The sequence below is a fragment of the Felis catus genome, chromosome C1 (genome assembly GCF_018350175.1).
Source record: "Felis catus isolate Fca126 chromosome C1, F.catus_Fca126_mat1.0, whole genome shotgun sequence".
NCBI lineage: Eukaryota > Metazoa > Chordata > Mammalia > Carnivora > Felidae > Felis > Felis catus.
In genome coordinates, this window is record NC_058375.1 from 68,753,294 (window position 1) to 68,767,658 (window position 14,365).

Below are 14,365 nucleotides of genomic sequence, written 5' to 3' on the forward strand. Positions count from 1 at the left end.
TTAGGGCATGGCTACAATATCTTAGGTATTAAGACAATTTGATTTGACTCCTTAGTGATTTCTCCTTGAATCCTTAGTTTAACTTTATTGTGTGATTTACCCTTATAATACATGACCTCATAAAAATTGTATAATTATATCTCATATAATTATATTTGATTATAGCTTTTTAAGGTCAATTTGGAGGTATAATTTCTATATAATACAAGCAGTGGTTTTAAGTGTACAGTTGGTGAGTTTTGACAAATGCACACCCATGTGACCAACATCACCTCAGAAGGGCCCTTGATTCTCTTGCAGTAGATCTCCTCATACCCCCAGCCCCCAGTGATCGCTGGTCTCTTTTCTGTCACTAATTTAGCTTTGCCTTTTCTGGACCTTTAGTTGAATGGCATCATGCCGTATGTACTCTTTTTGATCTTGCATTTTTTACACAGAACAATGTTTTTGAGATTCATCTGTGTTGGTAAGAGCATCAATAATGCAGTCTTTCATTTTCCTTGCTGAGTAGCATTCCATTATAAGGAAACACCACTAATTGTGTATTTATTCACTTGTTAGGCATTTACGTTGTTTCTACTTTTCCGCTGTTATTGATAAAGCTGCCATTTTCCCACGTGTTTATACTGTTTCATACTCCTAAGTGCTATGAGACTTCCAGTCACTCCACATCCTCACGAACATTTAGGATTGTCAATCCTTTTGATTTTAGCCATATGAATAGTTTGTAGTATCATCTCATATTGGTTCTGTTTTGCATTTGTGTAATTGCTAAGTTACTTATTACTGATAGCTGTTCAACTCTTACATGCTTATGGACCATTTCATGTATCTTTTTGTGAAGTGTCCATATATTTTGCCTATTTTTAATTGGATTGTTTGTCTTCTTAATAATGAGTTATAAAGATTCCTTATGTATCTATTATTCAAGTCTTTTGCTGGTTATAGATACAGTGAATATTTTCCCTCAGTATGTGATTTTCTTTTCATTTTCTTAATAATATCTTGAGAGGAGCAGAATTTTTTCATGTTGACAAAAAAATCACCCATCTTCGACTTCTAGTTAACCCTATTTCACTTATTACTCTCACCAGTGTATTTTAAAGCAAATTTTAACATCATATTATTATTACTTTCAATACTTTAAAATGTATCCCATGCATTAAAAACACAGTGCCATTGTCATACTTTTAAAAATTAACATAAACAGATTCAAAAGATAACAAAAGTATGTTTAAATTTACTTGATTTTGCGGAGTCACCTGGCTCAGTTGGTTAAACATCCGATTTCGGCTTAGGTCCCAATCTCATGATTCATGGGTTTTGAGCCCCGCAGAGGGCTCTCTGCTGTCAGCGCAGAGCCGACCTCGGATCCTCCGGCCTCCTCTCTCTCTGCCCCTCCCCTCCTGGCTCTCTCTTTCAACAATAAATAAACATTTAAAAAGTAAAAAACTAATTTATGTGGTTTTTGTAAATTTGTTAATGCTTAATTTGTTTTGACCAGGATACAAACAAGTCCCTGTGGTACATTTGATACATTGCTTGAGTCATTTCTCCCTACATCTTTTCTTTAAACCTTTTTCCTTTTTTTGAAGAAATTGAGCAGATGATTTGTACTATGAAATTTCCCACATTCTCGATTTGGCTTATTTCTTCCCACTATATCATTTTACATAATTGATATGTACTAATAATTGGATCTAGAGGCTTGATGAGTTCGGGTTTATTTGTTAATTTGTTTTCTCCAAGAACCTTTCCATTGCATCCTGCAAAAGAGGCACATGTTAGGTTGTCGTTCTTTGAGATCTTATGACTGATTAGGTGGTTTGGGTATAATCAGCCTAATCCATCCATTATAAAATTCCCTATCATTTATTTTCCCAGTGGGCTTAGCAGCCAACATGGCTGTCAATTTAGGCTTATTTATATTGTAGTAACAAAAACCCCAAAGTCACAGCAGCTCTCAACAGCAAAGATTTATACTCCTTCAAGCCACGTCACCATTGAGGCTTGGTTTTGGCCCTGCCAGAGTCGGCACCGTGTTGTTTGTACCCTGGGATCCAGGCTTACGGAACCTAGAATGTTGCTGGTCTCCCGGCATCGGCCACAGTTTTTCCTGTACGTTCTCTTTTCTTCCCCTTTCTTCTCATTGGAGCTGCTACTTGGTAATGAATTTGGAAACCACAAAGACAGAAAAATATATTAAAATCCTGTCTACACCATTGGTTGTGAGTGAGACTGTCCAGTGAATGAAGTGTACTGGCTGTCAGGAAAGCTGTTGAACAAGGCCTGTGTTATTCCAAGCACACAGAATATATAGATTAAGAGAATATCAGAACTGTCTGTATTCTAGTCACCCAACTGAGCCACACCTGAGTATTGCACCATCTTCGCTTCACGTTTTGGGGGACCTAGTTATTGGTAACATATAAATCCCTTGGATCCCCTCCTTCTTGATCAGATGAGTGTAACCACCATTCTTAATTTGTTTGCTGGCGTTAGTAATTATTTTTTCTAATTTTGCTCTCCAAGTATGTACGTTCAATAGTTGCTTTTTTGTGTTTTTAACATTAATGATTTTACACCGTAGATGTAGTTGTATAATTTTGCCTTGCCATTATAGTTTTCATATTTATGCACGTTGATATGTGCATCTCTAGTTTCTTCGTTCAATCTAACAATACACCACAATGATTTGAGTGCCAGTGATAGATATTTTAGTGGCCTGTGCTTTTTGGCTGATAATAAGGAAAATCATGAAGGTTTTTGTATATCTTCATGCTCATATGTATGTGCCTTCCTAGACATATATGGACACACACCTACAAATAGAATTTTTGAGTGATGGAGCAGGCCCATCTCCTTTATTAAATACCACCAAGTTGCTTTCTAATATTGTTTACCAGTTTACATTCTCACCTTTAATATCATTGTTCTTCATCAATCTCTTTGATACACTTCATTATTGACATAAGTGTTATTCTAATGGGTTTGAATGGACCACATTATTGTTTTAATTTGCAGTTCTCAGATTACTTAATGTCTTTATTGGGTATTTTAGTTTTCTCTCCTGTGAATTTGTTGTCCACAGGTTTTGCCTATACATTTATTTTTCTGTAGCTAATGTATTCTGGACACTGATTCTTTGTAGACTATATAGTTTGAAAACATTCCTAGCATCCCTTCTCTTTTTTACTTTGCTTATGATATCTTTTATTTTACAGGATAATGAAGTCATATTTATCAGTGTGTTCTTCTAGGGTAGGACTTTTTGTGTCTTAAGAAATACTTTAATTGGGGCACCTGGGTGGATTGGTCAGTTAAGGATCCAACTCTTGATTTCAGCTTAGGTCATGAACTCACGTGTTAGGCTCTGCACTGACAGCCTGGAGCCCGCTTGGGATTCTCTCTCTTTGCCCCTTCTCTGCTTGTGCTCTCTCTCTCTCTCTCTCTCTGTATCTCTGTCTCTCTCTCAAAATAAATAAATGAACTAAGAAAAAAAAACTTTCGTTTTTGGTGTCCTCAAAAATTTTCCCTGCTATGTAGTTATACTTGTAACTTTGTAAATGATCTTATACTTTAGAAATGACAAAATTGTGCCTTTTTTTTTACAATTATGTTCTAATCCAGCTGAAAATTATTTTTGTTGATGATATGAGGGAAGAAACTAATTTGGTTTTTGTTTTCTGTTGCCTTTTTTTTTGATAATATAGATAATGTGTTGTTTCAGTACTTTTAGTTCATAATTCATTTTTTTCCCCAGTGGTTTGTAATGATATCTGTCATTTCTATGCATGTTAGAAGTGTGTTATACATTGCTCCTTTTGTTTTTGTTTCAATACCGCTAATGTCTGGTAAGTTCTTTAAATTCTGCTCTGTGAGGAATTACTGTAGCTGCTCTTGGCATGTCTTTTCCATGTGAATTTTAAAGTCAGTTATCAAATTCCACAAACTCAGAAAATGTTATTGGACTTTTCATTAGAATTAGGCTGATTTTGTAAATTGATTTGGAAAGAAGTGTCACGGTTCTATTTACTTGTTGAGGTCTCCCAAATAAAACCTTGTATAATTCTCCATTTTTTGTTAGTTCTTCTAATAAAGTTCTGCATTTTTTCCATTAATATCTTGCATTTTTAAAATCAGTTTTATTCTTAGATAACTTACACTGTTTGTTTTTATTTTAAATAGTATCTTGGGACCCCTGGGTGGCTCAGTTGGTTAAGCGTCTCACTCTTGATTTAGGCTCAGGTCATGATCTCATGGTTCCTCAGATTGAGCCCCATGTCAGGCTCCACACTGACAGGACAGAACCTGCTTAGGATTCTCTCTCTCTTTCTCTCTCTCTCTCCCCGTCTTTCTCTCTCTCTCCCTCCCCCCGTCTTTCTCTCTCTCTCTCTCTCTCTCTCTCTCCCTCCCCTCCCCTCTCCCTCAGTCACTCCCATCCCCCCTCAAAATAAATAAATAAATTTAAAAAATAGTACCTTTTTAAAAATTGCATATTGTAATTGTTTATTGTTTGTTGTACAGGATCACATTTGATTTGCTGACTGCACCCTTGCTAAATTCTTTTACTTCCAATCATATATAGAGTCTCTCTTAAAATTACTGTGCTGTTAATTATATTTTCTGTAAATAATAACATTTTGCTTTTTTCTTAAGCTCTATAACATTTTTCTTGAATTACTGCATTAGGTAGGTCTTTTAGTACAATGTTAATAAATAAAACTAATAGGAATCATCCTGACTTTAAAAAGAATGTTTCTTGAGTTTTTCATCAATCTTTGCATGTCCGTTTGGAAAGATAAGCTTTATCTGATAACAAAACCTTTATCTTGGCAAAGATTTTTTTCTTTTATTCTTACTCTTCTGTAAAGTTTTTTTTTTTTTTAATAATTTAACGGGTATTGAAGTTTGTTGAATTATTTTGGCTAATAATTTTTTTCATCTTTAATTTCTTAATTTGGTGAATTACTTTAATGTATTTTGCAATGCCCTTTTGAGTTAAACTCAGTCTGTTCAGGATATTATACTTAAAATATATGTATGATTTATTAAATATTTTTGCATCCTGTTAATAAGTGAGAACATTCTATGATTTCTTTCCCTGTGCTGTTTTATGCATCAAGATTATATAAGTCTCGTGAAATAAGTTGAAAAGTATTCTTTTTCTATTTTCTGGAGCAGTTTTTTAAGAATCAGCATACATTTAGCTATCAGTTATTTTTGTAATGGTCATAAATAGAGTTTTTCATTTATTTTAGGCAGTTTTTTTGTTTTTTTGGAAGTTTTCCCTTTTATCTATTTTTAAATTTACTTATTTATTGATACAATTTTATTTATTGATATAAAGTTGATTATTGATTCTCTACAAAGATCTGTATTAATGATCCTTTTAAAATTCAAATTATTAATTTTTTACTATGGACATGATTTTTAAACTTATGTAAATAAATGTTGAATTAAAGCTTGAATTAAAGCTTTACTTTACTAAAATTAAAGTAAATATTTGTTGAATGAAATTAACTCTTTGTACATGTAAGTCTGTATTTGGAACTTTTCATGAGAACTCAAAGGATTTCAGTCTTTCACCCTGTCTTCTGTCTTCTGTAAGAAAAGTTAATAATTGAGAGTCCCTTTCAGCGTAAAAGGAGTGAGGTGTACATTAGATGTATATTTTTCCTCTCTTCTTCCCCCCTTCTACCTCCTTTTCACATACATGGAATCTGATATAAAGAGAGGGGATCATCTACCTACCCACCTACTTAATATTTCTAAGCATGGGTCAGTAAAATAAATATTTTTAACCAGCTTCTGCAGCTTATAGAATTCTAAAATCTGTATGACTCTGATTATCAACTTGTAGTTCAGGTGCTTGACATGTAGTCTGATAGCTTATAAAAATCTTCCAATGTTATGATTTCATATTTACTACTAAGTCTATATATACTTTACAGAACAAATTTGTGAAAGATTAAAAAAATAAATTATTATCCAAAGGTAACTGTAATGGTATAAGCCCATATTTGTAAAAAGAAAGGGGGTAGGTGAATTAATCATATCTCTGTGTGTGTATGTGTGTGTGTGTGAACACATACACACATATTTGTCTAGGTATAGAAATCGCTATGCAAGAATATACACCATTAGAGTGAAATTCAGAGAAAAATGTATGGACTCTATTGAATTATTAAGAGTATCTGTTACTTTTTAAAATCTAATGGATGAAATAATGAATTTTGTATATAATCCCTCTCATTTCATCAGTAAAATGACATATTCTAATTATTAATATAAAAAAGTTGACTTTAGTAGAACCAATAATGCTTTTCCATTCTTTTAAAAACTTAAATGAATATTGATATAAAGTATTGCAATCTTTATTGGAATTACAGTAGACAGTGTTTATGTTATGACTATTATATTTTTGAAACAAAGTTAAACAACATTGGTCTTGTTGATTAGGTAAATGTTCTTAGTGTTCTATATCAGCCTGTTCCCTTTCCGTAAATTTTTGAATGTAGGAATAAAGTACAGTGGTTGGTAAACTTTTACTATAAAGGCCCGAATAGTTAGCCTAGGAAACTAAACTACATGGTCTAAGTTACAAATACTTAACTGACATTGTAGAAACTGAGCAGCTATAGACAGTAGGTAAATGAGCAAACATGGATGCCTTCTCATAAAACTTTATTTACAAAAAGAGGTGGCAGGCCAGATTTGGCATACAGGGCATAACTGTTAAGTTATGGCATACATAACTTAAAAATGTAAAGGTTATTAGTTACTAGTGAGAATTAATGGGAAGGTTTAAAATAATGCCAGAACATTTTCTCATAAATATGCTGTGCTGGTCTCACTATGTTCAGAAATTAGAGAAAACCAAGTATTGCAAAATTGAGCTATATAATCTTATTATGTATGAAAATATCATATACATAGAAATAAATGTATACAGGCAATAAAGGCAATCAGATTTATACTTCATATCTCATTTTACCGTTGTCATGGAATGTGCCTTGAAAAGTTATTTAATGTACGGAACAAAAAAAAAACACTTTGAAATATTTTTGTTTATTTTAATGGTATAAATGAAATTTTAAAAGTTGTGTGCTTTTAAGTCTTACGCTGTTCCTAGGATAAAAGTCAGGAATTAGTTCATGACAGAAGATACAAAATCATGGGAAAAAAAGTTAAAATGATTATATGAAATGTTTTAGAGTTATCAATAAAGGTTTAACTTAGAGTAATTTAGTTTATGATTTTGTTGAAATTTAACAGTAAAATTTTATAGGCAGAAAAAAAAAGAAGCAGTGGTTTTCTAGGCAATTATCATGTGCCGCTTTGTAGTTTAAAGAATGTCCTTTTTTCCTCCCCTTTATCTTTTGCCTCCTCCAGTTCTGGAAGTGGCAGTGCTCAGTACAGAAGGACAGGTCCAAGACTTTAAATTTCCTCTGGGCATCAAAGGAGCAGGCAGTTCAATCCAACTTTCTGCAAATACTGTCAAACAGAACAGCAGGAACGGTAAGATGGAGCAGAATCCTTTAACAAATGACAGGATTTTTTGTTCATTTAAACCTGTTAATCCCCAAAATGCTGCATATTTAACTCTTAATATAACAATACTACTTATCATTTAAAAGCAGATTTAAAATAATGCCTTCCTCTTTCCCAAGAAATTTAATCCAAATAAAGAGTCCAGAAGGATTCTTCCCTTTCATTCTTATTTGGATGTATCTTTTTCATTCGTAAGCATATTTCCCGTAAAGGCATACGACTGTTTTTACCTTCCTAGGGCTTGCGAAGTTGGTGTTCATCATTTACCGGAGTTTGGGACAGTTTCTAAGTACAGAGAACGCAACCATAAAACTGGGGGCTGACTTTATTGGTCGGAATAGCACCATTGCAGTGAATTCCCACGTCATTTCAGTTTCAATTAATAAAGAATCCAGCAGAGTATACTTGACAGATCCTGTGCTTTTTACCCTGCCACACATTGATGTAAGTTATATATGCTAATGAAGTTACAGAAGGTTATAAAACCAGGGAGGACGGAAAGCAAAACTTGAAGTGCTGGGGACAGGGAGAAAGGGAATGGGGAGAAGGCAAAGAGGAAAGAAAAGACCTTTCCATTTGAATTTCAAATGTTGGACTAGGTCAGAGACATAAGTTTATTTAAGTCTGTGAACATAAAATTAAATGAGCCTGGTTCAGTGATTATTAGAACTTAAGTGTATTCTTAATGAAAGCTAATTCAGTAATCAACAGGAAAATGTAAATGACTGTAATTTGTTTTAGAATGAAAATTAACTCTTACCTTAGCAGCAGGATAGCCTGGTATTAACTGTTAGGACTCTGCCTTTTTAGCATGGCAGACCTTTTTGTTTGTTTGTCTTCTTTTTGATTTTACTGATCATATGCAACACAATTGTGATCAAGTATTGTGGTGTTTTTAAAAATCTAGACTTGAAGAGAGGTGATTCCTCTGCTGTGTCTTAGAATGAAGTTGGCAGTTAAATCATTATCCTGTGTTGGAAGATTGGCTGCAGAATTTTGGCTTCTGTTACAAGCAGAGTGAATACGTGCCCACAGATAGCCAAGTGATCCCCAGAATTGGCAAAGAAAAATGAATTTGTGCACTGTTCTCTTACATCTGCTGCAGTTAGTTCACTCTTATAAAAACCTTGACGCTGCTGACATGTCATTTAGAATAAAAATGGGCCCCAAATAGATTTTTAAAATACTTGGTCCTTACAGAATTTTCTCAGAACAAATTCAAGGGTCTATTTTTGTCAGAAAAGAAAAAAAATGATTCCAATGTACCATCAGTATGTAAAATCATAAGATGGAAATTGTAATTGTGGAAAATGGGTCTTTGGTAATTTAGAGTACACTTTAGAGTGTTTCGGACTATAAAACCCCTTTTAAGTTAGATATCTGCCTTGTATAACATAGTCTACAATTTTGCTGATGAAAAACTTTATAGTCCGAAACATGCAAAGTTTAATCTAAATTACCTTTTACACATATTAAACAATTGCTATTGCCATCTTAGAGTGTAAAATCCTAATTTTATCTTGTCATTTTATTTCCCAGCCTGACAATTATTTCAATGCAAACTGCTCCTTCTGGAACTACTCAGAAAGAACTATGATGGGATATTGGTCTACCCAGGGCTGCAAGCTGGTTGACACTAATAAAACTCGTACGACGTGTGCGTGCAGCCACCTAACCAATTTTGCAATTCTCATGGCCCACAGGGAAATTGCAGTAAGTATTTGCACTTCTAATTAGGAGCAGAGAAAAACCTCAGAGATTCAAAACAGCTTGGGTAACAGTCCCGTCTTTGGGTGCTTATCGGAACTAAAACTTAGCAAACAAAGTAGTGTGAATTTCTGATTGTCTCTACACTGTCCGTATATTTTAGGAGGTCTTGGCCCTATATTTATTGTTACTTCTCAAAATCTGCTTTACAGACTTGTTCTGAGTTTTTCTCCTTTGGGCAGGTGTTCGGCAGAGGCAGTCAGGGATTTAAAAAAGGAGCAGAAATAGGTCCTACAAAAGAGACTGAGGATTCTAAAATTTAACACACCCTCCCCATCTGGAATGTCTGAATCTCGTTTTACAACTTTGGCTTTAAGTTTTCCTAACAACGTTGCACACTGCAAAACTGCAGATTTTGAAAGGTCAGGATAGCTTCTGGAACGTTTCTTCGTGTTCCTTTCCATGATTAAGAGAATGATAGCCAGAAGATAAAACATTTTAAGAAATATAGCGTGAAAACTCTCAGGTCTATTGTGTTCTTTGACTCTTAGTATATAAATAAATATAAAAAGTCAAAGGGAAAATGGAAGCTTAAAATTTTTTGTCAGCCAGGACAGTCATTAAGATGCCAATTATTTTTTTTATCATAACTGAGTATCCTTTATTATAGTATATAAATATTCTTCTGTGTTTATGTAGGTAATTATCTCAGTCATTATTTTGAAATAATTGGGCTCTCGCATTATTTTGTACGTAAAATCTTCCACTTTTGTAGGTCATTCTTTGGATATAAAAGTTAATGAGATAATATTGAACTCTGTTATACGATCAAGTTTCCTTTTTAGTTTTGAACCTTGTTTGAATACATAAGAATGTTCATAGAGTTTAGTATTTAAAGATGAGCTATCACATGTGAAAGCTACCTTATCTTTAGTTGATACAATGCAGAAATACTAACGTTTCTCATATTGTTTTTATTTCAGTACAAAGATGGAGTTCACGAATTACTCCTTACCGTCATCACCTGGGTGGGAATTGTCATTTCCCTTGTTTGCCTGGCTATATGCATCTTCACCTTCTGCTTTTTCCGTGGCCTACAGAGTGACCGCAATACTATTCACAAGAACCTTTGTATCAACCTTTTCATTGCGGAATTTATTTTCCTAATAGGCATTGACAAGACGAAATACATGGTAAGCACCCCTTCAGCTTATTGCCCTTGGATCTCTGAAAATTACTACAACAGGTGTGAATCCACACATGATGTCGATATTGATATTTGACCTTGTAAACTTAATATAGTTGACGATGATGATGTTGGAGGGTAATTTGTAACAAATTAAAAGAGAGTGCTGCAATCATTAAGTATTATTACTGTGAGTTAATTCATTTCTTGTATCAAGGCGCAGTAGCATTTTTCTGGGTTGTTATTAAGACATGTGATTTGAATAGAAGAGCTCTAGGGATACTGACGTGAAAAAAATCCTATTTTTACCATTTTCACTTTGCTTATGGAGTCATTCTGACTAGTGAGCATTTCTTCATCTTCTAGCAATTTGTTCATCACTATGAGGTCTCAGTGTCAGTACTTCATAATTAGTTAATGCTTTACCCTCTATCCATCTGCGCTGGGATGAATTTAAGAATGCTTCACATACGACAGGAAAATATCATTAGGAATCACAGCCAGGATATTCATCATTAAAGTGAATTTTTAAATTCTGTTATTGAAAAAAATAGAAGTAATATATTTTATTTAGAACAACTGTTCCAAAGATCTATGGAGCAACTAATCCGTACGTAAAATATTCTGATTTAATAATAGATAATTCTAGAAGAGAAATTAAGGTATGTTTTCTTATCTGCACTTAAATTTCACTAAAAATAGTTATATCTTCCAGTGATGAAATTTCTGGCACACCTGGCCTTATATCCTATAAGCACTAAACTCTTCAAATTTGGCGTTTAGAACTCATTTCCATTTATTTAAAAAAAAATTTTTTTAAAGAAACAGTGGTTTCTTTAACGTTTATTTTAAAGACAGTGAGAACTATCAGTGAATATTGTGTAATTTTGGCGTAGTCTGTATTCATGTGTTCTCTTTTGTGCTTTTTTTTCTTTTCCTTTACAGATTGCTTGTCCAATATTTGCAGGACTACTACACTTTTTCTTTTTGGCCGCTTTTGCTTGGATGTGCCTAGAAGGTGTACAGCTCTACCTAATGTTAGTTGAAGTTTTTGAAAGTGAATATTCAAGGAAGAAATATTATTATGTTGCTGGTTACTTGTTTCCTGCCACAGTGGTTGGGGTTTCAGCTGCTATTGACTATAAGAGCTATGGAACAGAAAAAGCGTAAGTAATTGCAAGCGACCTGAGTGTTTTTCAAGTGAATAATTTTTTAAAGCCTGTTAGCTGTCAGTGAGGGGCCCTGACAGACTAAAATAGCATCTGAAAGCTTTATTGGTAAGAGAATGGGCATGCCGTGCACAAATTACAATCAAGTCTTTTGTAATTTTCTAGGTTCAGAGGATTTGTACTCTAGCGAGGCAGATTCTAAATTATGGACTTTCTTTTTAACACAAAAGATTGACCTGAAACAAATTGAAAAAGTAAATAACTTTTTGGCCTTAGAAAGATATTAAGTAAAAATTCTTCTGAACTTAAAGCATCTGACAGGTTTAACTACTCAGTTTTAACCTAATGCTTCATTAGCTCTCTTTGTGCAGCCGACCCTCTAGCTAACTCTCGTTCTGAATTGTGACAGTAGCACATTCCATCCCATATGTTCTACTTTGATAATATTTTATCAGGCAGTTTGAAAGGATTAAAATAAGTCACTGTCTTTCATTTATAAAAAATATAGATATTTATGGAAAATGACAGAAGGTAGACATAGCCATGTTTCTAAGGATTTTATTTGCTAGAGGCATGAATTTGCCTTCCAATTCTGTTTATTTTTTCCTTTGATAAAATTAGTTATATAAAGATTTCTTGGACTAAAGAAAGCTTTTTGACTATACAGATGATGAAAGACAAATAAAAGAAATTCAGTGGGGATTCAATGTTATATGAAAAATGAACCACTAAGTAAAATCTGTCTTAATAAGTTTATGCATCATTTACTCTAATACTAGATGAGTGCTATGCTTTGATTTTTTTTTTTATCTCGTATTCATCCATTCCCAGTTGAGGTATTATATTTATGCTGTACTGTTTTGAAACAAACATAGCAGCTGAACATTTTATTTTGTCTGTTATGTTCCATAGGGTTAAGCGCTTTATCTCAGATACAGATCTGATAGGCAAATTTTGAAGATAAGAACTTAAAAATAATGAGACGATTTGGACTATCGAGTTTCAGGTTTTTCTTAGTGAAGTTAGAGATCTTATGAATCAGGGACTGGGTGTTGTGGGATTTATTCTTCTCCCCATACAAGCATAATAATGTATGCCTTTACCAAATTTAAAACTGAAATGAAAAACCGTATGTTGAAGTAAATAAATTACTACTGTTTACATCAAAGCCAACTCAGAGTTATTAAAATTATTCTTACCTGTGATAAGTAAATTTTCAAAAGCAAATGTAAAGATAGTTTTTGATAGATTTTTAAAATTCTATTTTTTTTGTAATTTTGAGGATCCATTGAAGCTACTTAATACATACTCTTTTCTTTTCATAATAGTTGCTGGCTTCATGTTGATAACTATTTTATATGGAGTTTCATTGGACCAGTTACCTTCATTATTCTGGTAAGGAGACTCTATTTTCCCTTCATTTTTAGTTTGCTGCTTTAGCAGTGCTATTGAAACAGGGATAATTGCTTTCATTGTTAATTTATCTATGCTTTCAAAGATTTATAAACATATCTAGCCTACAGGGTAAAATTATAAAGTATATTTTAAATGTTATACCATTATTGAGGGTTTATATATTTCTGATTAGTAGTATTTCTGAAAAATCCTCTTTCCTCTAAAAAGTAATTTTTTTAATCTAATTTAGTTTGCTACAGTGTGATGTCATAATCTAAAAAAATTATCTCTATATATAAGCCATGTAAAATTTATCTATATATAAGCCATGTTAAGATCACATGATTTGAGCCTAGTTTAACAATTAGTAAAGAATAACTGAAGTGTATATTTTGTTTTTGAGTAGTGAATTTTTTGCTAAGAGTTTTAGTTCAGGAAGTTATGTCTCCAAAACCTGTAATACTAGCCCTGTACCAAGTTATGTGGCATTTATAAATTAAATGGATGTTTTATGGAATTGAAAGAACATTAGCTTAATATTTATTACATTAATTTCCACGTAATTTAGTACTTTTAAATAAATATCCATACCCTAAATTCTTGTGGGGGAACAAAAAGATTTTAAGTTGAGATTAATACATGAATATTAAATCACTTTTAAACTCATTAGAAATAAAATTATTTTTCTAAGAGTTTAAAATCCCAAATAAAAATATTGGTCTTTAAGAAATATAAAAAAAATAATAAATTTGATACAAGTTCAGTGACATTAAAGTGTTTAACTGCTTATATTACCATTAGTCAAATATTTGAAATATAGTTGAAATAAAAGGATGTAGCTAAAATATTTGGACTTAAAACTTTGAAAAGGAAACATAAACAAGTTTAAATATTGCCTATATCTTTTAAGTACCTATTTTAAGGATTTTTTTCTTCTTTAAAAGAAATGACACAAATGAGCTTGTTAGGATATTTCTGTAGTTAACTGGTGTTTCATAAAATTGAGAAAAAATTTTAGTAGTTGAAGGAAACTCAAAACTACTTCAAGTGTATGTACTTTTGTCCTTCAAATGAATTATTTTATACACCATACAAAGCAAAATGAAAATTTGAGGTGAATGCCTGTATGAATCAAACCAGTAAAACATGTTCAAGTGTTCCTAGAAAAGCTGACTTCTCACCAGAATTCTTCAATCCAAATGATTGCCCCAGTTTTTGTTGTTGGTTTAAGTTAACATAGCCTAAGCCATTCTTAAAATAAATGGTAAACAGCTGACAAGAAGTGGCATGATCCTTAAAGACTTCTCTTTTTTCCCCTGAGCCCTTGGTAAACATATTGATACTTTGAAAATCG

The 14,365-nt window shown here is 32.8% G+C and overlaps 1 protein-coding gene across 37 annotated transcripts in view; it reads left to right on the forward strand.

Moving 5' to 3' along the window:
* ADGRL2 (adhesion G protein-coupled receptor L2) overlaps window positions 1–14,365 on the forward strand; it is a 623,946-nt gene that overhangs the window by 589,964 nt on the left and 19,617 nt on the right. For all 37 annotated transcript variants that reach the window (XM_045036067.1, XM_045036070.1, XM_045036072.1 and 34 more), the window contains 6 exons: window positions 7,396–7,521; window positions 7,793–7,998; window positions 9,094–9,267; window positions 10,245–10,454; window positions 11,393–11,613; window positions 12,945–13,011. In XM_045036067.1, the coding sequence (XP_044892002.1) occupies window positions 7,396–7,521; window positions 7,793–7,998; window positions 9,094–9,267; window positions 10,245–10,454; window positions 11,393–11,613; window positions 12,945–13,011 (1,004 nt within the window). The remainder of the gene's footprint in view (window positions 1–7,395; window positions 7,522–7,792; window positions 7,999–9,093; window positions 9,268–10,244; window positions 10,455–11,392; window positions 11,614–12,944; window positions 13,012–14,365) is intronic.